The following is a 23,934-nucleotide window of genomic DNA, read 5'->3' as shown; positions in this document are numbered from 1 at the left end:
CATCATAAACTTATTCTTCTGTTCAAGAATTTTTCATTTTTTTCGCATAAATTTCGTCTAATCGTCAATTTTTTTTTCAATCGGTCAGTGTTGTTGTGAAAATATGGCAGGCAATTAAAGTTCGTGTTTTGAAGTCGAAGTTTAACGATTGTCACCTGTTTGTCAACAATCAACCAAAAAGCATGAAAATTGAGCACGTGTTTAACATGTAAATTCAGATAATAGTTTATTTTAAGGACATCCATGCGTATTGCGATCACCGGATTTTTACGAGATGGGTCACACTGAGGTCACTTTGCATACGGAAAATATGTCGGGGGAATTGCTTCCTGGAAGGAATCAATTAAAATAAAGTAAACTTCTTCTAAATATGAATAAATTAAAGAATTTTCTTCAGAAAAAAGTATATATACATAAGTTTTATAATGAAAACTATCCATTGAGTTATAAAAAAACATATGCATTATTTTTTTTAATTTGAGGTTTCTTATGACTTTAAAAATAACTAGATCCTATTTAATTTTCATTTTGATAAGTTCAAATGACTGACCCCTGTTTGATGACTAGACTATGGATACAGGTAATGGATGCATGAATTGAGAAATTCATTTTAAAATAAAAAACCTGCTCTATATTTTCATGCATGTATAGCTTTTATTGATTCCTGAAAACTCAAAGAATTTTATATAAAATTGAAACAAAACAAAGATTTAAGATTTTGATCTGCATTTTACTGTGGAATAGAAGTTTGAAGTTTTACAGAAGAAATCCTATTCTGTTAGAACAAGAAATATAAAAAGAAGATGCAGTATGATTGCCAATGAGACAAAATGACATAAAAATTGACAGCTATAGGTCACTGTATGGCCTACAACAATGAGCAAAGCTAGTACAGCATAGTCTGCAATAAAAGGCCCAGAATCACAAATGTAAAACAAATGGCCTTACTAGAAAGAAATAAAATATTTGAAAAATACAATTTGAATGTTTTAATTGATTTGTATTATTGTCTGATATTAATCGATTAACTTATGTGTTTTAAGCCTACGGTAAGTGTGACTGTTGCTAACCAACTCTATAATGTTATGGTACACCCAGAGTGACAAAACAATCTTCTAAGGTCAAATGTACTTTTAAACATTCAAGATTTCCTGACATTTTTCAAATATTGATTTATTTAGATTGTATTACTAGAAAGAAATATTTTTAAAATATGACAAGAAAATAATTTGAAAGAAAATTTATAAAGTACATGTGACCTTGCTCTCAGCTACTGACAAAGTGTGCTTTATACTCATTTGTATTACAGAACTTTATAAGGATTATGTAGGGTGACAGATCCTTTCATATCTTTGGATGATGGTTTTATATTGGTTGCCATGACAACTGTTTGTTGTTGACACTTTATATTGGCATGATACAGAATGATAGATGTGATTACATTTGTTATGGCAACCTATTTTTCCACTGGCTTTAAATCCTTGGAAACTCTTTGGTTTATACCCTTTGATCCTCTGACCTCACCTGTTTTTTTTTAAATCCTTAAAAAATCCTTGATATCCCCCAAAAGTCAGATTGAACTGGTGTATTTAATCATCCTTATACTGCTAAATAAATGTTCTGTTTGAATTAAAAACTTAAACTTATGACTTTAATCAGATATAGATCTGAAATCAATTTCCTGATAGCATTTTATGAATTAATGGCCAGAGTATCCTAGGGTACTCATGGGTTTTATTAATAGCTTACAGATTTTACTTTTAAACCATTATTTGATCAAACTGTCAATGGATTGTATAAAGAAATTATATAAGTAATGATAGCCATTGATATTATAGAGGTGGTGCAGATTTAATTGCTTTTTTTCTTATCTCAGTTTCATTACCTCCAAAATAATGTATGGTAATTTCTTCAAACTAGCTGTTTTTCAGTGAAGTTTTTATGTAATATACACAAACTGAAGCAAATTGCAAATGCTATTTGATTTTGTTGATGACATTTCTTTCATAATATTTAAATTCCACAATTTTAAATATCAATCTAATTATATGTGGCATACATTTTGAATACTTCTGATATTCATCAACTTGACCATAAGTGAGCTTTGTTATAGTTCGTGTGGTAAAGGTGATAAGAATGACCATCAGTACTTGATCACCCTCAGGGTAAAGGTAAAGGTATCTTACATCAGTGTAAAGGTAAAGGTATCTCACATCAGGGTAAAGGTTAAGGTATCTCACCTTCAGGGTAAAGGTTAAGGTATCTTACATCAGGGTAAAGGTTAAGGTATCTCACCTTCAGGGTAAAGGTTAAGGTATCTCACATCAGGGTAAAGGTTAAGGTATCTCACCTTCAGGGTAAAGGTTAAGGTATCTTACATCAGGGTAAAGGTTAAGGTATCTTACATCAGGGTAAAGGTTAAAGTATCTCACCTTCAGGGTAAAGGTTAAGGTTTTTTTTTCAAAAGCACTGGGATAAGGTTACATTCCATGGGTGTTGTTCTTTTGCTTTTAATAAACATTTTTTATACTTTTTTTATGTCAAATTTATATGTCAGTAAAATTGTATGTATATGAACAAATAATAATAAAAACATTACATAAGTCAGGCTTTAGAAATAAAAATTACCATAAAATGCTAAATGATAATGCTTTTATAAAACTGTTAATAAAGTAATGCGCTGCGTAAAGGCTGTCTAATGCATGTTATAATTCTTATCATGTAAATGCTTTTTATAAAGTATTTTATATTTCAGCATGGTGTGTTTGCATGTCTCATGTCGAGCATTAGTCAGAACTATTTTTGAGTGATTTATTATGCATGCATTTTGTAATTTATAACTATAGACTGATATCTGTTTGGTCAATATGCCATCAGAGGTTTTTCATATTTCTATTATCGGTTATTTATTTTCCTTAAAAGGTAATTTTATACAGATTTTCTTGACAGGATATAATACATTTTAGTTTTGGATGTTTAAATATAATTCATAACTGTATACTTGTCAAAAACATTTTTGTGACAATAGCAACCTTAAATTTTCTGTTTCTGTCTTTTTATGTCCATTGTCCATGACCTCATTTTCTTGTTTCAGTGACTACTTAAAAAAACTATATCTTGTTTTATTGTCATGTGAATTTATCACTTATAAGTAATAGGACAACTGTAATTGGTATATAGATTCCTTGCAAGATCTACAGGTCAGACAGGGTCTCCTGACCTTACCTCATTTCATGGATCAGTGTATTCATGGTTAAATTTGTGTCAAAAACTCAGAATCATTAAGCTGAAGGTCAACCTTATTTGGTATATAGAATGATTGTAAGATGTAAATGACATTTCTAGCAGGTTTCATCATTCTGACCTTCACTTCACTTTAAAGATTCATTGGACAATGCTGTTTTTATGATTTATGGTTATCTGTCAGATTTCATCTGACCATGACCTCATTTTAATGGTTCATTCAATAATGTTAGGTTTTTTGGTTTAATTAAGTCTGTTTCTCAGGTACTATAAGAAATAGGTCAACAATATTAAGTGTATGAGTTTAAGATGTATATGCCTGTCAGGCTTTTTCATCTGACTTTTAACCTTATTTTCATGGTTCATTGGTCAGTGTTAAGTTTTTATGCTATAAGCTAGAGGTCCCCTATTTTTGTAGATAGAATGATTGTAAGGTATACGTTCCTTTCTGACAAAGTCAAAGTTTTTCCATAGTTAGGCCTGTTTTTCAGAGCAATAGACTGAATAGTTGGTGAATGGAATGATTGTAAGATGTATAATGTCAGTATTAAAGGGTTTATTTGACTTTTATTTCATTAAAATGGATCATTGAAAATGTTTTAATATAATTTGGTACTCGTGGCATAATTGTTTTCCTCAAAGCCTGTTTATATACACTTCAGTGTGTGGACTCTTGTTATTAAAAATGAACTTTTAGTATTGGTTGCATTTTAATTTAGAAATTCTATTTACAATTCAAAAGACTGCAAACCTTATTTACTTGTATACAGCAGTATGTACAACATGTATCAGGTGACTTCATTAAAAAATTCACTATTTCAAAATGTGTCGAGACAGTAGTTGATTGGTATTGTAGTGAATACAAACTTGTAGACAATTAAAAATATTGTTACAACTGTCCAGTCCTAATTGTTGTTAGTACAGAAAATGTTATGAAAAATTACATTTCAAATCCTTGGAACACACATTATTGTTTTGTATTATATGTTTTAAAAAACAGATTTGATGAAATTATTGTACATTATAAAATTTCAGATCCAAATCAGTTGTTTAGAGTGGGTGATGCTGTCAAAAAAGCTGAAAACACCTGGGTGTCTCAAGTGCTAATTAACAACCCCATTGACAGAGAAGTTCTACAGGCTCGGTATCAGTTTGATATTCAGGTAAGAAACACCTGGGTGTCTCAAGTGCTAATTAACAATCCTATAGACACAGAAGTTCTACAGGGTGGGTATCAGTTTGATATTCAGGTAAGAAACACCTGGGTGTTCCAAGTGCTAATTAACAATCCTATAGACAGAGAAGTTCTACAGGGTCGGTATCAGTTTGATATTCAGGTAAGAAACACCTGGGTGTCTCAAGTGCTAATTAACAATCCTATAGACACAGAAGTTCTACAGGGTCAGTATCAGTTTGATATTCAGGTAATGCTTTTTTCATACAATTTGCTTTGAACTTTTTGTGTGATAACTTTCAATATCAGACTAGTTTTTTTTGTGCTTTTTTCACATTTCTTGATCGGTGTGAAAACATATTTGCTCTTCACTAGTGAAATATTTGTTCTCTGCAACTGATTGGTAGAAATTTAAGTATGATGTCAAATTTTCTTGGTTACTTCCGAATTTTCCTATTGTGATGTCTTGAAAACCTGATGACTTCACATATAAAGAACAGAACTTTCTGCAAATTTTTGAAAAGGCAGGATAAAAATCATAGAGAAACAGATTTGGGGCCATAATAATTCATGTATTACGATATTTCTCCAATCTCAATGCACAGTTAAATTTAAATTATCTAAAACGCTTGGCAAGCTCACGCTTTAAATGTGAAAAGAGAAGAGGAGTCAAAAGGAGAAATATCATCACATAGTTGTTGCAGTGGTGCCATCTATATTTCTTCAGTCAAGTAGAATGAGATGATGTCACAAGCCTTTACCATTCACATTGCTTATAGTACTGCAACTGACATCGAAAAAGACGCTTAGTTAACGAGTTTAATGGTCCGGAATAACACACGGCTGCAAATTGTTTTAAATGATAGAATAATATCTATATTTTAATTTCCGTCGGGTCGTAAAAAGTTTCTATGGTCACATTTTTGTATTTTATCCCTTTAATGGGAGTACCCCTCAATTTACGGTTTTGGGTAGTTACCTTAAAATCCAAAAATATATTTTTTGGTTAAATTTCCCGCTTTTTTCGTAAATATTTTCTATGCACATATCATCAAGGATCATCGGAATGATGAAGACATAAATATTATACCATCTCCAAGTAAAACTTTCAAACTTAAAGTTGGCTGTTTTTTAGATAGAAATTTAACGCGTTTTTCTTTGAAAACGAGAAAACATATGATTCAAAAACAGTATTTGACATTTGAGAGGACACAACATATTATTGTGATACTGCATGGAAATTTTGTTGGGCAAATTCCAAACAATTTTGTCAAAAACTCAAAAATAAAAACATCATTTGTACCTTTTTTAATTACGGAAATATCCTATCCGTCAATCAGCTCCACCATTTATTTTTTCATTCACAATCAATTTGATAGTTTCGATGTGATTATGTAGATTTTGTAGGAGAAGTTAATTTATTTTTGAGTGATTTGAATATATATAGTAGTTCTTTCGTGTATTTTCTGTAAATAAGTTATATTTTTGTTAATAAAATTTTGACTTTATATAAAAGTTAACCAAATCCTTCGGATAAGAGGTTTTTCCGGATAATGACATTGTTTGAAAATACATTGTATGTCAATGTTTAACCTCAGAGCAATTAATATGCATGCAAGTGGTCGGGGGGAAAAGTACTATTGAAGTTTCGCAGAGATTTGGTGTGTGACAAGGTAATGCTAAAACCAACTTCTCTTGATATTCTGCTTTCCGTGGGCGAATCATCAGTGATGTTATGAGACTTGCACCAGAAGGCAAAATTGGTGCGTCTTTAAATTAAATTGATTGATTGATTGTTGGTTGCTTAAAGTCCAGTGGCAAATATTTCATGCATGTTCAGGACGAGAACAAGCTAACAATAAAAACAATATGTAGGTTTTGTCATAATAGAGGCCATTCGGGATGATGATCGGAAAAATTTAGACTGCCACTGGAAAATGATGGGATATTGGATTGGGACAGAAATTTTTCATTGCAACATGCCACCTTAAAGAGTTGGTGCAAAGGTTTTTAATGTGCAAAGAACGTGACACTCCCTTTACACGAGGCAGTGGATTTAACGTCCCCATTCTGACCGGACGTGACTGCGAACTTGATACATCCCGCACAGCCAAACGGACGCCAAACTTCGTTTTACTGCAGGTCGGGGGAAGACTAAGTGACCATATTTCGTTTCCCCAGTCACCCTTGGGGAACTTTAAATTAGAAACAACAGAAATCCATATATGTGATCAAACTGATCGACATGTAACCTCACAACCTGACACTTTTATACGATCACGCGCTCAGTTTCTTTCTTGTAGTTTGGATATGAAAACAGGGTTTTTGTGTAAAAGAAAAACCTTTACTTATTGAAGTCAACACTTGTGCAATTAAGTAAAACATTCACTGAAAAAATAGAATTTGAACTTGCTGTCAGTTCATTAATAACGATTGTTAGTGATGTGATTTGTTTTTCAATAAGAAAAAGCCTTTCTCATGCATGTAGCACATCCTCTATATATACCGATCAATTTTACCCAAGATTGTCTCTGATGCTTACCAAACTGCCAAACTCCAGAACTAACTAGATATTGTGACACCTTACAATTCAGACACAGTGGGTCCAAGGGATATGAATTATAGAGTTTAACTCTGAACTCAATTTAGGGGATGCCATATCTGCTGCAGGAAAATTGAAGTCTAAATTAAGATTTTCAGAATTACACCAAGGTGTGTCTGAAAATATCAAGGATACATTAAAAGAAGAACAATTACTTCATCCTGCCACCAGTGGTCTTATGAGCTATGTCCTCGTTTTGGTATTTCTATGGAAATGATGCCCGCATAGCTTGTTAATAGATATAGGAAGATGTGGTATGAGTGCCAATGATACAACACACCATCAAAGTCACAATTTATAAAAGTAAACCATTATAGGTCACGGTCCGGTCTTCAACACAGAGCCTAGGCTCAAAAGTTCCTTTGATAGTTAATCGATGAAAAATAACACAAAGGCGCTTCTGAACCGTATATTGTCCCTAAAGATAACAAAAATTCGTAAATGTATGGCTATTACAAAATAAATCGTTTCTGTAGCAATTTCGCCCCTTTACATTTGGGACTGGCAGTGCAGATACATCATGCATATGCATATTGGAATATGGGTCACGAACATTGATCGAAACTTTGTACTCACATTTCTTTTGTGTTTCCTATACAAAGGGAAGACTATATCTGACGAGTTTGACCAAATCATGACGGTATTTACGCTCCAGATAGCATTTGTACTAAAAAAACTGTGTTTGCTTTGAACAAACTCTGTCCTGTGCCGAAGTTGTTCTTATAAAAAAGGGAAGTGTCTTGTAATGCTAATACGCGTACTGAATCCGCATATGATGACTAAGAGATTGATTCATGTCCCTATTTTATGAATACTTGAGCTATTGTGTGTCGCTTTTAAAAGTTATATAAGGATCATGACTGAATTTGAATTACAACATTAGAAAATTGGCATTGCATTGTATAATTTTTCATCCTTCCCTTAAAAAATCAATGAGTTAACTTTTTTACCAGGATTATCCTACTAAAAAAATTTTCATGCACCAAACTGACTTTGTTTTACACTCAATTTTTTTTTAAACCTCGCATTCGCCTCGGGTGACTATAGTATATTTTGTGTTATTACTGCTCTGTCCAGACTTTACAAATACACAATATGTATTTATCTATAACTAGATACTAATTTTCACAAAATACACAACCTTTAAGATGCAAAATTAAAAACACTGTTTCAGCGCTTAAATTTTGTTTTTTTCAAAGATAGAAAAAATATTGAAATAATTTGATAAACTGGTGTTTTATACTTTAGAAAATAATTCTGTAATATACTATAGTGAAATACTATATACAATATGAAAGTTTATGGATGTGAAAAGGTCAAGGCAACTTCTTCTTTTGCTATGTCTTAAATGGAAAAAAATCAGAAGGTTCCAAATCAACGCCATTTTGTAATGGCAGCTCTTCATATAATTAGTCAAACTTGCCGTTTTAACATCGTTTATAGTGTATGCTTATGGTTGAATCGTTTTTGTAGCATTCTATTGAATAAATATCAGAATATTTCTCCTTTTTGTTCTTGTGTTTGAAATATTGATATTTTTAGGTCTGACCTTTGACCTCAATTTCACAAAATTGTGACCACTCTGGATTTTTACGACCCAACTTTTCTTATTGTACACGTTGTCCTCTTTCCATCGATATATAATTTAGGTGTGTGTTCTTCCGGACCATTAAAGTTTTAAAAAATGAACTCTGGTTGCAGTACTATTAGGAAAGTAACGATAAACAGATTGCCTTTAGTCATTCAACTACCAAAGTTTCCAGGTTTCTTCTCATCTCAAAGCTATCCCCCTTCCATGTATTGAGTTTATAGCCTAGAAATTCTTGTTTTCAAAACCATCAGTAATCTATAAATATATATAAATATCAACCAAATTCTACAGCTTGATATTATGTTGATGATATGGTAATGTAATACAAATAAATCACCTTGTTCTTTCCCTTGTATTGATAAACAATCCTTGTTATTGGGTTGATTTTCTGGTAATTTTAAGCTATAAATGAACTGCATTAGTTACATACATATTTTATTTGTATCTTTGGAACAATCTGATTACCGAAAACAATGATGATAAGTGAATTAAACATGCACCAACATTTTGGAGCTGGCTAACACTTGACTTGTTATGTCTGTTTTATGGCTGGTAGCTTTTAAGATAAATTGTACTAAAATAATGATATGTCATTTTTATGCCCCACTTAAGATAGTAGAAGGGCATTGTGTTTTCTGGTCTGTGCGTCCCTTCATCTGTCTGTTTATTCATATGTCCGTCTGTCTGTCCCGCTTCAGGTTAAAGTTTTTGGATAAGGTTTTTGATGAAGTTGAAGTCCAATCAACTTGAAACATAGTATACATGTTCCCTATGATATGATGGTTAAAATGCCAAATGAGTTTTTATTCTAATTTCATGGGACACTGAACATAGAAAATGATAGTGCCAGTGGAGCATCTGTGTACTATGGACACCTACTTGTTTGTCATGTTTCAATTTTTAACTGGATTTTTGTGAAAAAAATGTCGGTTATTGATTTGGGGATGTACGGCGGTCAGGCGGGCGGCAATCAAATGTTGTCCGTGCATTAACTCATGAACCGTTCAACCAAAGCTTTTAAAATTTTAATATGTTGTTACTGATGACAAAATAGAGGTCAAGTTCAATAATGACAATTTTGACTTTTACCGTTCAGGAGTTATGGTTCTTGAAAGATTGTGAAATGGCGTTTCCATTCACGTTGTTGCATTTACTCATGAACCATTCAATCTAAGCTTTTCAAATTTTAATATGTTGATGCTGATGACAAAATGCAGGTCAAATTTGATATTGACGATTTTCACTTTCACCATTCATCAGTAATGGTTCTTGTGATATTGCCAGGACACAAACAAATGTTAATAAATCCGGTTTGCTGTCGTTGTGACAGCCTCTTGTTGTATTATATGACTGTTTATAGGCAATAGAAGTTGAATTCAATGGTACAGAAACCAATCAGCGAACAGATACCACCATCACTGTCAATATACAAGATATGGACGACAACCAACCAGAGTTTGAATTCCCCAGTTATATGGTTAATGTCACTGAAATGGGTTCACAGACATCAGGGCCATCAACTCTTCCTGGACTGACAATGAAAGTTACTGACCCTGATGATGTAAGTACATTATTAAGTGCCTCATCTTAGCTCGACAACATTTTGTCTATATTCCCTTGAAATCTCCCATTTATACAACTATGAATTATGTTATTTAAAAAATAATTTGTTTGATTGAATTTAATTTGAAACCTGATTCCCAACCCTTTTTCACGCTTTGTCAAAACAACAAATGAATTTTTATTGGAAAATGTATTTTCATCCAGCATGTTCATGAAATACTTGCAATTAAATAAACAACAATCAAACTTTAGTTTTTCAGTCATACATGCCTTTCATCAGAGTTAATAGGTTTTTAAAAATGAAAAACGACTTTTAAATTTGACATCTAACCTTTCTTTTTCAGGCAAGTTTTGCTGGATTTAATATTACGATTACAAAAGCTGTTCCGTTCGAGAACAACTTTTTGGTATCACCTGACAATGGAGTAGGGTCAGCCTTGATAAGTTTGACAATAGTAAATCCTTCTTTACTGGATTATGAGGTAGCAGACAACCGTATACAGACAGTTACGGTAAGACTATTTTATGGAATAAACTTCATTATGTCTCTTTTGTTGGTCAGTTGATATAAATAGAAATAGTTATTTGAAAGACTAGTATCACCCTCTTTACATATTATCATGTCTGTCTTGGGTAAGGAACCACAACAAATTTTTGTTATCTTATTATTTTTCTTTATCTTTAAAGAATAAGTTTTTGTTGTTAGCATCTTAAGTAGTAAATCTAATGTATTTACATCTTATTTACGCTTAAACACTTGTCTATATTTTACTTCCAAGAATTATAAAGTTTTTTTCCCATTTTCCTATTACACTTTTAATCACAGCAGTCGAATGATAATGTTAATAACCTTTTTGGAAAATGTCAACTTGCTTGTATTGCCACCTTATCTTAGCTTATAATCATTGTGAGTGGGTCAAAATATTTAATCCTATGTAGGAACTTAGGGTCAATGCTCTTGAACTTTGTATTTTATTTGGCCTTTTTACTTTTCAAATTTGAGTGTCACGAATTATGTGGTTTTTTTTAAGAAGAAACGTGTGTATGGCATACAAAATTTTAATTTATTATGATTATATATAAATGGGTGGTAGAAATTTTGAAGTAAAAATTTATGAAACCATTCCATTTGCCTAATTTGCCTGTGCGAAAAACAATAGGTATTGCATAGGAAAATGTCATATAGTACAACCTTTTCCAACCTCCACATTAAATCATATTTCTCAGGATTCACATATGGTCAAAAATAAACATATGATCAGAAAGATGAAGTATTTAATTAGATTATACAATTTTCGAAATGACTGAAAACATAAATAATGTCAAGAGTACTGCACTTTTTCTGTAGACATACTTTTGTGAATCCACCAAGTGTGATAATACTTCCCCATTGAATGCAAAGAGAGATTTAAATTGTTGTTCAAATCTCTAATTTTTGTATTTAGGTTGTTGCCACTGATAAAAACAATGCTAGTAGAACTAGTGTAACCGTGGTAACCATTAACATACTTGATGCCAATGATAACTATCCTGAATTCTCACAAGCTGGTTACTTTTTCTCTGCAAGAGAAGATTTAGCGGTTGGTCAACCTATTGGTAGTGTAACAGTAAGTAGATTAATGTTTTTTTCTAACAAAATTACCTACTGTGCATGAATTCCTTATTATTCATGGGATATCAATTTTTGTGGATTTTGTGGACAAAGGTGAACCATGAATTTAAAGGTTCAAAGAAATACAAGTTTTCTATATGCTTGCATGCAGACGAAATCAAATTTCCACAAACACACAGTTTTTCCTCAACATAAATTGGTACCCAGAAAATAAATGAATCTACAGTTATTATGGATTTCTGCTAGATAAAATTTGACAGTTCCTATGTTGATAGGCTTATTTTATTGTTTAGTTATACCCAATGTCCATAAGAGAAAGGGTGCACTGTTTTTCTCGTGACTGTCAGTCTTGTATAAATTCTCTGCTTGTATCTTAGGAACTACAGATTACAGCTTCCTGACATTTGTTGAAACAGGCTTTATGTGACCATGACTGACTGCGTAGTTTATTTTCATATCCATTGCTCATTAATTTTCTGTTATAACAGTGTACACAAAGGTATCATTGTTGAGTTAGATCTCACAGTTCAACTTGATCTTCAAAAATTTATAAATATTAAAATGAATAGTTATACTCTTTATAGTTTATAGCTTGTATTGACCAATCTTCGGTTTCTTTGCCATGGAAGGAAATAGAATGTTTCCCCAAAATCCTTTGCTTCACAATAGAAATTGATTTATGTCATAGACCAAAAGAGATTATTTTGCAAACATCATCACTGTAAGATGCACATATATTAGGGCAGTCAGAGAAAACAAAATGATCTCTATAATTGGTGTCTCACTGTCTCACTTGCATATAAATTTTCAGAATGTGAGACCTATCTATATTGGTCTCATTGGGGGGTTCCGATCCCGGATCCCGCTTACTCTTTTGTCAGATTCCCGTTTCCTGCTTACACTAAGTACGTAAGCAATTCTCATTTTTTTGTCATTTCCCGGATCCCGCTAGACCTCATTTCCTGTTTTCAGGACACAATAATTTGACTTTCACGCGTCACACTTACAAAAAATCTGCAATCCCGCATCACACTTAGACCCCAATGAAACTCACCTTATACATCTACTCATTACTCTTTGTACATTTTCCCGTGGATTCTATTGCCTAAACAACTTTTAAATATCAATGCAACAATGTCACACTTTCATGTCAAATCGTATAAAATTATCAATGACATATACACGTCATTCAAATACAGCCCTTACAGCTATCACACTGCTAAGTTGTATGCATGAAAATAGATTTTTGTACTTCTTCATGCAATTTCCAATTCTAGACAAAAAAAGTACATAAAGTTAAAGCGAATTGCTGATAAAAAGATTTTTTTTGCCCCACCTACGATAGTAGAGGAGCATTATAAAATTGAGAATGGAAATGGGAAATGTGTCAAAGAGACAACAACCCGACCAAATAAAAAACAACAGCAGAGGGTCACCAACAGGTCTTCAATGTAGCGAGAAATTCCCGCACCCGGAGGCGTCCTTCAGCTGGCCCCTAAACAAATATATACTAGTCCAGTGATAATGAACGCCATACTAATTTCCAAATTGTACACAAGAAACTAAAATTAAAATAATACAAGACTAACAAAGGCCAGAGGCTCCTGACTTGGGACAGGCGCAAAAATGCGGCAGGGTTAAACATGTTTGTGAGATCTCAACCCTCCCCCTATACCTCTAACCAATGTTTTCTGGTCTGTGCGTCCATTCGTATGTCTGTCCGTTCGTTCGTTCGTCCGTCTGTCCCGCTTCAGGTTAAAGTTTTTGGTCAAGGTAGTTTTTGATGAAGTTGAAGTCCAATCGACTTCAAACTTAGTATACATGTTACCTATGATATGATTTTTTTAATTTTAATTCCAAATTAGAGGGTTTACCCCAATTTCACGGTCCACTGAACATAGAAAATGATAGTGCGAGTGGGGCATTCGTGTACTGGGGACACATTCTTGTTTTATACTGAGTTTAGTCAATAGTTGTTCTGTAGAATCATTGTGAGGTGTACATGTCAGTTTTTAATGGTTCTTGAACTTGATTTTAATGTAAACATACATTAAGGAAATGAGATATTTAAGCATGTCATCTGTATTTTTAGGGAACAGATCGAGATAGTGGTTTGAATGCAGCATTGAGATACAGATTATCCGGCACTGGAGCTGATGTGTAAGTTGATTATAGATTGTTAGGATATGAATTGACAACAGAGCTGATGGATATGTTGGGGTAGCTAAGATACAGTTTATTATCTGGTTCCATAACTTCTTATTTGGTAGATATAAAAAAAAAAGATAGGTTCCAGTACCTCTGGTACCAGAATTGATGTGTAAATAGAATAAAGTGATGCTAAAAAAATGGATAATTGATACAACAGAGCACACACACAAAAAAGTTTATATTTGTATCAAAACTGGTTATAAAATAATATTGGATAATTAGAATATATTTTGAAGTTTATAGGTACCAGAAGTCATGTTAAATGAGAGCAAAGAGATGATTTGTCAATTATTTCAATTATTTCTGTCAGTTTGGTTTTAATTTCTGTTTCTCTATGTTTTTATGCCCCACCTACGATAGTAGAGGGGCATTATGTTTTCTGGTCTGTGACTCCGCTCGTCCGTCCGTCTGTGGTTCCGTTTGTCCGTCCAGGTTAAAGTTTTTGGTCAAGGTAGTTTTTGATGAAGCTGAAGTCCAATCAACTTGAAACTTAGTACACTTGTTGCTTATGAGATGATCTTTCTAATTTTTAAGCCAAATTAGACTTTTGACCCCAATTTCACGGTCCACTGAACATAGAAAATGAAAGTGGGAGTTTCAAGTTAAAGTTTTTGGTCAAGGTAGTTTTTGATGAAGCTGAAGTCCAATCAACTTGAAACTTAGTACACTTGTTGCTTATGATATGATCTTTCTAATTTTAATGCCAAATTAGATAATTACCCAATTTCACGGTCCATGGAACATGGAAAAGGATAGTGCGAGTGGTGCATCCGTGTACTTTGGACACATTCTTGTTCATATATATATAAATGAAACTGTTTTATTATTTTAGTTTCAATGTAAATGCTGATACTGGTAGCATAACTTTGGCTAAACCACTAGATTTTGAAGTGACCCCACGATATGAACTTCTATATATAGCAGTAGATCAAGGCTCTTCACCACGACAGACAAGTGTACCATTATCTATACAGATCATTAACTATAATGACTTTGGTCCCGTGTTTAATCCACCAACTTATACAACATCTATCAGAGAAACAGACTTGTCACTTCTAATACCGGTCACTGTCCAGGTAAAAAACAGACTTGTCACTTCTAATACTGGTCACTGTCTAGGTAAGAAACAGACTTGTCACTTCTAATACCTGTCACTGTCAAGGTAAGAAACAGACTTATCACTTCTAATACCTGTCACTGTCCAGGTAGGAAACAGACTATTCACTTCTAATACCTGTCACTGTCCAGGTAAGAAACAGACTTGTTACTTCTGTTACCTGTCACTGTCCAGGTAAGAAAAATACTTCTAGGCACAGCTACTTTTGCATAGGTACCATTTCTGTACCAAATATCTGTAGTACTGGAAATCTACATTTAATATTCGGTACTATTTTGTTACTTTAAAATTATTGTAATATTTAGGTACCTGTATTTTACAGTACTTGATTTATACTTGAAAATTAAGTACTACAGATTTTTGGTTGCACAGTTACATTTTCAGCATGTTGAAGGTTTGTCAATTTCAAATCTCATATAGTTATGATGTTCAAACATGGAATACTGTGATCATTGTTGATATTATTTATGTAACAATATTTTAAGTACAAATCAAGTACTGGAAAATACAAGTACCTAAATATTACAATAATTCTAAAGTAAAGAAATAGTACTAATTTAAGATATTAAAAGTAAATTTCAAGTATATATACTACAGATTTTTAGTACAGAAATAGTACCTATGCAAAAGTAGCTGTGTAGCTAGCAAGCAAGCTAACTAGAGATATTATCTTTACCTACACACTAAATGCAAACAATACAAGTATAGGAAAAACTTTACTTTACAGTGTTTATATAGTCTGTAGAGATAATGAATTCACTGATTATTCACAGTAATATTGCCCACTGGATACCCTTATCATTCAGCAATGTAATTGTCATTGTCTATGATAAAAACATACTTGGACTGGATTAATTGAGAAGAGTTTACAGCAAATAACACACACAGCTTCCTATTTTGTCATCTCTGTTTGTGTGCATTCATAGGTACTGTATTATACAACCTTTACCATATTTTATATTTAGGCCACAGACAAAGAATCATTAAACAATATAACATACAGAATTGTAGCTGGGAACACACCTCCACCGGCAGCCTTCATACTAGGACTAAACACAGGTGTTTTATCTGTCACCAGAACTATCAACTATAATGAAACTCCTAACAATCAAGGATTGTAAGTTTAGGTTTAGTTTCATTGGTTTTACTGTAAATTCATAAGCTTGATGCATTTGTCTATTATTGCAAATCCTTGACCTCTTAGAAAAATATAATTGCTAATAGTTGATAATAATCACTGCTGAAATTATGACTGCAAGTCTCTATTATTGATGACTGATACTGTCACATATTTGGAATTTATAAAAAAAAAAAAAACAACAACATTGCAGCTGCTTTCAATTTATTGTAATTTAAGAAAAAAGTAAAAGGTGAGTTTGTATGATTGTTACTCTCCTACATTTTAACATTCTCATAAAAGTTTGACATTACAACAGAAGAACAACTTTACATATAACACATCAATTATATCATATAGTGCTCTTGAACAGAGAATTGAAATATATGTACATGATGTAAGCTAAACAAGATTACAATAAAAAATAAATGATCAGTTGTAATGCCGTCTTGAATGAATGATTTCCGGTTACTGAGTACTTGTTTGTCTTCCAGTTTTGTACTAACAGTTGAGGCTACTGATGCTGATCAACCACCACAGAGAACTAATACAACAATCACAGTATCTATTATAGTAAGTGTGCTCACGGTCAACGCTTTTACAACCCTATGAAGTTACAAAAAAAAGCATTCAATACTTATAATTACATTTTTAGCTAGCATCATGAAAACCTGATTTTTATCAAGTTTTTATTAGCTCACCTGGCCCGAAGGGCCAAGTGAGCTTTTCTCATCACTTGGCGTCCGGCGTCGTCCGGCGTCGTCCGTCGTCCGTCGTCCGTCGTCGTTAACTTTTACAAAAATCTTCTCCTCTGAAACTACTGGGCCAAATTTAACCAAACTTGGCCACAATCATCATTGGGGTATCTAGTTTAAAAAATGTGTTCGGTTACCCGGCCAACCAACCAAGATGGCCGCCATGGCTAAAAATAGAACATAGGGGTCAAATGCAGTTTTTGGCTTATAACTCTGAAACCGAAGCATTTAGAGCAAATCTGACACGGGGTTAAATTGTTTATTAAGTCAAGATCTATCTGCCGTAAAATTTTGAGATGAATCGGACAACCGGTTGTTGGGTTGCTGCCCCTGAATTGGCAATTTTAAGGAAATTTTGCCGTTATATGGTTATTATCTTGAATATTATTATAGATAGAGATAAACTGTAAACAGCAATAATGTTCAGCAAAGTAAGATCTACAAATGAGTCAACATGACCGAAATGGTCAGTTGACCCATATAGGAGTTATTGCCCTTTATAGTCAATTTTTAACCATTTTTCGTAAATCTTAGTAATCTTTTACAAAAATTTTCTCCTCTGAAACCACTGGAACAAATTTATCAAAACTTGGCCACAATTATGTTTGGGGTATCTAGTTTAAAAAATGTGTCCAGGGACCCCGCCAACCAACCAAAATGGCCGCCATGGCTAAAAATAGAACATAGGGGTAAAATGCAGTTTTTGGCTTATAACTTAAAAACCAAAGCATTAAGAGCAAATCTGACAATTAGAAAATTGTTTATCAGGTCAAGATTTATCTACCCTGAAATTTTCAGATGAATCTGACAACCTGTTGTTGGGTTGCTGCCCCTGAATTGGTAATTTTAAGGAAATTTTACTGTTTTTGGTTATTATCTTGAAAATTATTAAAGATAGAAATAAACTGTAAACAGCAATAATGTTCAGCAAAGTAAGATTTACAAATAAGTCAACATGACCGAAATGGTCAGTTGACCCATATAGGAGTTATTGCCCTTTATAGTCAATTTTTAACCATTTTTCGTAAATCTTAGTAATCTTTTACAAAAATCTTCTCCTCTGAAACTACTGGGCCAAATTAATCCAAACTTATCCACAATCATCTTTTGGGTATCTAGTAAAAAAAATGTGTCCGATGACCCGGCCATTCAACCAAGATGGCCGCCATGGCTAAAAATAGAAGATAGGGGTAAAATGCAGTTTTTGGCTTATAACTCAAAAACCAAAGCCTTTAGAGCAAATCTGACAGGGGGATAAATTGTTTATCAGGTCAAGATCTATCTGCCCTGAAATTTTCAGATAAATCGGACAACCCGTTGTTGGGTTCCTGCCCCTGAATTGGTAATTTTAAGGAAATTTTACTGTTTTTGGTTATTATCTTGAAAATTATTATAGATAGAAATAAACTGTAAACTGCAATAATGTTCAGCAAAGTAAGATTTACAAATAAGTCAACATGACCGAAATGGTCAATTGACCCCCTAAGGAGTTATTGTCCTTTATAGTCAATTTTCAACAATTTTTATAAAATTTGTAAATTTTTACTAACATTTTCCACTGAAACTACTGGGCCAACTTCATTATAGATAGAGATAATTGTAACTGCAAGGATGTTCAGTAAAGTAAGATGTACAAACACATCACCATCACCAAAATACAATTTTGTCATGAATCCATCTGCTTCCTTTGTTTAATAGTCACATAGACCAAGGTGAGCGACACAGGCTCTTTAGAGCCTCTAGTTTAATTTACCTGTGCACTTTATTGTGGGACCTTGTGTCATCATGAATAATAATTTCATTGAGTAATGAAGTTGATTAAGGAATAACGAGAGATTGCAGTGTAGCCAATCAGAATAACATATTATAATGTAACATACATCTAATGTATTTATTATCCTTTTACCCAACTTTTCCTGAAAAATATGCTCAATATTTATTTTTACTAAAATTTTACTTTTTTGATAGGATGAAAATAACCATGATCCAATATTTGCACCGACAGTCTATAGTGGTTCTATAAGTGAAATAGCTCCAAGAGGTAAGAATATCAGTAATATAAAAAGGTACTACAAATGTATAGTTGAATTAGCTTCAAAGGGTTATTGCCTTCAACAATGTTACTATAAGTGAAATGGTCCCCTTTGGTAAAGATTACCAAAAGTCCAGAGTGGTAAAATAAATGAAATAGCTCCCTCTTTCCAGTATCTTTAACAAATTTCTCTTTAGAATTTTGTTTTAAAATGTTGTGTTATTGCTGTGAATATCTCTAATCGTCTCTGTTTTAATAACATAACATTATTTTGGGTAGCTGCCCTTCGATTTGGCTAACTGTATCCTTGTGTCTCCATTACAACCATGAACTGATTTAAGAATATTTTTTTTGAACCTTTCTAATGAGAAACTTATACAACTTCATAGTCAGAAATAAAATGAGTATTTGTTTTGTGTATTTTTAGACACGCCCATCACAACTGTGTCGGCAACTGATGCTGATTTTGGATCTAATGGTAACATTAAGTATTACATCTGGAGTGGAGGCCAGGATAACTTCGCTATCAATGCAAATAATGGTGCTATCACTGTCAGCACGAGGAAAAATCTGGATTACGACAATATTAAATTATACAATGTTACTGTAAGTTGGCTCTTTGCTATTAATTATGATAAAAAAAACTTATATATCTAATATGACATATAAATAACATGGCATAAAATCTTTATATTTACCAGAATTAATAAAACTTGAAACAAACTTATGAGGCTCCCGCATGGTCAAAAACAACTGCGACCTCTGGGCTTTTTAGAGGCGACTTCCGACCTGAGGGCCTTCTAAAAACGACCTGCGACCTGTAAAATTTGGAAAAAACGACCTCCGACAGACTTCCGTCCTCTTGTGTTGGGAAAAAAACTACCTGCGACCTGTACATTTCCCTTAAAAACGACCTCTCGACGAATTTAAAAGAGACCTTGCGACCTGAGGGGGGTACCCTGTGGAAGCCTCACTTATAAATGTATGCTTTTTGGATCATCACAAGTTATCACTTTAGTCATTTCTCCTTCTTGTCAGATGAATTGTTTAATCTGAATTTCTTTTAACTTATGATGGAATTTTAGTATGATGGTTGTCATCATTAGATGCTAAGAATGCTTTGAAATGAACTCAATTTAGTCTGCTTTTTATTTAATCACAAAAAGATTATTAACTTCTTTCAATACAAATGATAAAAGTTATCCAATGTATTGTATTTGTTTGGTGACTGTGATGATAAGAGTCATAATAAAAAAGAACATGTGTTGCAATGCTTGTACTAGTTTTTACTGTCAAATAATATTTTCCAGATCCATGCCAGAGATGAAGGGGGTCCCCCAAGGACAGGGACAGCTTCAGTACTGGTCACTATAACAGATGCTAACAACAAATTACCAGTATTTCCAAAACAGGTCTACACTACTAACATTCAGGAAAGTAGGTGGTTTGATATTTTCGAGCGAGTTATGTTTCATCTTGATTTCAACAAGTCTATTATAGTACAATCATTTTTAGATCTATTCAGGTTATTTTTAGACTACCCAGTAGCTGTTATTAATTTATGCAAAAACAATGAATATTTTCAAGTATCTGAAAAAACACTAAACAGCAAGCAAAATGTCTGAACATTATACTGAATTTACCACCAGGAGAGTATATGAAATGAAACTTAACATCCTTAAAGACACAACATCAAAATTATTGTTTAAATTCTTACTCTTGTACAATTGCAACAACTATAATACACTGTGGTAGGCTTAAATCTGATAACTACATGAACTACATTTGTATTCACATGCATTAAAATTACAATATAATTTATTTCCTCTCTATCAGATATACCTGATATTTTGATTGGTTTAATTTGACTGTTTTACATTACTAGGTGTTGGTATTGGAGCTATAGTTGACACAGTGACAGCCACAGATCCTGATTCAACCAGTAGTCTTGTTTACTCTATACTTAGAAGTTCTATAGTAGCCAGAGATAGTAATGGTGCTGTCATTAATTCTGTCTTCCCTTTTGACTATAGAGTAAGTAAAAGCATAGACATTAATATCTAGAAAAGGCCTCTGTGGCCTATTGGTCTAATCAGTCCAACTACTGTATCACTAGCCTGTCAACACTGAGATTGTGAGTTTGAATTTTGAATGTAGTAGATGCATTTAACCCAATCTTAATTGACTAGGATTGACAAAAATGCTTGAAATTGATGAATTTAACATGGAAAGTGATTGGCGAAAAATTAGTGGTGTGTCTCCCTATCATGATTTTAAGTTAAGAATAACATGATTATTTCCCTTTAATGTCATGTATTCCAAAAATTTCACAAAATGAGAAAACTACAAAAAAAGTTCAGCATTTTTTCATAGTACAAACATTAGAATATATGCAGATAACTATATTTACTGTTTAATGAGATTTTAGTGATGTAATAAATTTGAATTGTATTCAATTATAAGTTACATCGGACCTCTATGAAAATATAGTGTTAGTCTTTAATAAATTGAGTGGGCCTTGGTGGCCAAGTGGTCTAAGTAGTTCTACTTCTGTTATCACTAGCCAGTCAACACTGAGGTTGTGATCCCCATTTTTGCAGATGCACTTGACTCAAAAGTCTCGTTTAACTAGGATTTTCAGTTTTCCTATCGAAGGTCCATGGTTTTCTGTGGGCACTCCTGCTTCCTCCACCAAAAAAAAATTCTAGCCCACACATAATTGCACAAAAGTGGCGCTTAAAAGTGGAGTTAAAACACCAAAAATCAATCTTTAAAAAATGTTGTTTAACAAAGGTGAATATCTTTACAACAGGATGCTTTTACCATTAACAATGTGACTGGATTGATTACTACTGCACTGAAGTTAAGTCGGGATGCAGCAGCTACCATTGACTTCAATGTCCAGGCACAAGATATAAATGCACAGGAGCCTTCACCTCAAACAGCCACAGGTAATTATTATATTGAATCTCATAGTATTTTATGGTAAGTGGGGATGCTGCAGCCAATATTGACTTCAATGTCAAGGCTCAGGATATAAATGCACAGGAGCCTTCACCTCAAACAGCCACAGGTAGTTATTATATTGGATGGTTAGATTAATTTAACACAGAAAAGTGTGGTTAACACAAAAAAATTAAGACATTTTATGTTCCATTGATTACCAGTTCTGTGGCCTTAGTTAGGGGTATTTAGTGAAATCTTACCACATCTTAAACAAGGCTAAAAATCTATTAACAAGGTCTTTTAAAATAGGTTATTTACTGCAACTCTACACAAACTAAAATCTAAAATCATGTTTGGTTCAGAACATTTCAATGTCTTGGAATATAAAATTTACGTTAAGATATATACATGGGAATCTCTGTATGATGTTTGTCTGCTATATCACAGATGTCTATACTTTTAAAGTAACTTCATCTTTTAAATAATTAGCTGATGTTTTGAAAACACTTTTACTAATACTTTTATTTCAGCTGATGTATTGATTACAATTCTTGCTGATGCCTCGGTTGATCCATACTTTGCTCCACCATGGACAGTAGTTAATCCCAACTACAACTTCAGGATATCCGAGGAAACCAATGTACAGACAATGTTGACAACATTGATTGCTACAGATCCCGCCATTTCTGAAAATGTTCAGAACTTTGAGGAAGTACCAGGATCAGATATAGGAGATTACTTCAGTGTTGACAGAACCACAGGTAAGAATGGGTTGACAAACTTGTAAAATATTTAAAGTATTCGTTTATTCTTCCTGTGGAATTTTGTTTTAGAAATATTATGACTGATAAGTATAGTAACAATAATACCAAACTAAACAAAAATTCTGACATTTAAGTGTTTGATTTATTAATTGATATTTTATGATACTACACTCATTACATGTGACATTTAAGTGTTTGATTTATTAATTAATAATTTATAATACTACACTCATTAAATGTGAAAACAAGCATTTTGTTCTGTCCTTATTGATGGAAGTAACTCTATTATTTATAGAATTATATTTTATTGTTCAAAAATACATACTTCCCTCTGAATGAAATTAACATAAAACTTACCTTATATTTATGTTTCATTTTTAGGTCAGATTCGGATAAAGAAAAGATTAGATTATGAAAGCTTGAATAACAAATTTCTAGAATTAGGAGTGATTGCCATTGGTACACAAGCTCAAACTACAGCCTCAGTCACAATACAAGTCACAGATATCAATGATAATGCACCACAATTTCTGGCCAGTGTAAGTAACTAATAAATATACAACCTCAGACTGAAACCGCAGTGAATATAAAAGTTACAGATATCAATGATAATGCACAACAATTTATGGTCAGTAACTTAGGAATACCCAACCTCTGACTGAAACCTTAGTAACTATACAATTATATCAATGGTAGTCAACCACAGTTTCTGGATAGTGTAATTTATCCATATGCAACCTCAGACTGAAACCCAAGTGACTATTTAAGTTAATGACATCAATAATGCACCAGTTTCTAGCTATTATCATACATGTCAACCTCTGACAATGGGAAATCATGTCATGACATGACATGACATGTCAAAAAGCGTGTGAAAACGCGTGACGTAGATGCGGACTTGTTAATATGAATGTGGTAATGTTCATAATTTCATACAAATTTGTGAATATAAAAAAAACAATATATATTCTACTGTGTACTTTTATTGTATTAAACAGTGGTCTGTTACATGTATGTTGCTTTTAAAGCACCACCACTAGGCACATATTCAAAACTGCCAGTTTCAAGTTTAGTTACATTTATTTGATAACAGCACACAATACAAGTGTAATATAGTCAAGTTCTGATCAGAATTCAGTGTCAATATCTTTATAATTGAAAAGCCTCTCCCACAGTAGGAATAGATATTTGACTGAATTAGCTTCAT

General features: G+C 32.9%; 1 protein-coding gene across 1 annotated transcript in view; it reads left to right on the top strand.

Annotated features, from left to right (window-relative positions):
* The window catches only part of LOC139489478 (cadherin-87A-like), a 61,975-nt gene that overhangs the window by 23,056 nt on the left and 14,985 nt on the right, over positions 1-23,934 (top strand). Inside the window, exons 12-26 of the mRNA XM_071275911.1 lie at positions 4,279-4,406; positions 9,971-10,171; positions 10,518-10,685; positions 11,619-11,780; positions 13,878-13,945; positions 14,829-15,072; positions 16,079-16,230; positions 16,725-16,803; positions 18,954-19,026; positions 19,445-19,623; positions 20,328-20,454; positions 20,903-21,051; positions 21,830-21,968; positions 22,494-22,724; positions 23,109-23,266. Coding sequence (XP_071132012.1) covers positions 4,279-4,406; positions 9,971-10,171; positions 10,518-10,685; positions 11,619-11,780; positions 13,878-13,945; positions 14,829-15,072; positions 16,079-16,230; positions 16,725-16,803; positions 18,954-19,026; positions 19,445-19,623; positions 20,328-20,454; positions 20,903-21,051; positions 21,830-21,968; positions 22,494-22,724; positions 23,109-23,266 — 2,258 coding nt within the window. The remainder of the gene's footprint in view (positions 1-4,278; positions 4,407-9,970; positions 10,172-10,517; positions 10,686-11,618; positions 11,781-13,877; positions 13,946-14,828; positions 15,073-16,078; positions 16,231-16,724; positions 16,804-18,953; positions 19,027-19,444; positions 19,624-20,327; positions 20,455-20,902; positions 21,052-21,829; positions 21,969-22,493; positions 22,725-23,108; positions 23,267-23,934) is intronic.

The sequence above is a fragment of the Mytilus edulis genome, chromosome 9 (assembly GCF_963676685.1).
Source record: "Mytilus edulis chromosome 9, xbMytEdul2.2, whole genome shotgun sequence".
Classification (NCBI taxonomy): domain Eukaryota; kingdom Metazoa; phylum Mollusca; class Bivalvia; order Mytilida; family Mytilidae; genus Mytilus; species Mytilus edulis.
Note: the sequence above shows the minus strand (reverse complement) of the source record. Positions and strands in the feature narration are given on the sequence as shown.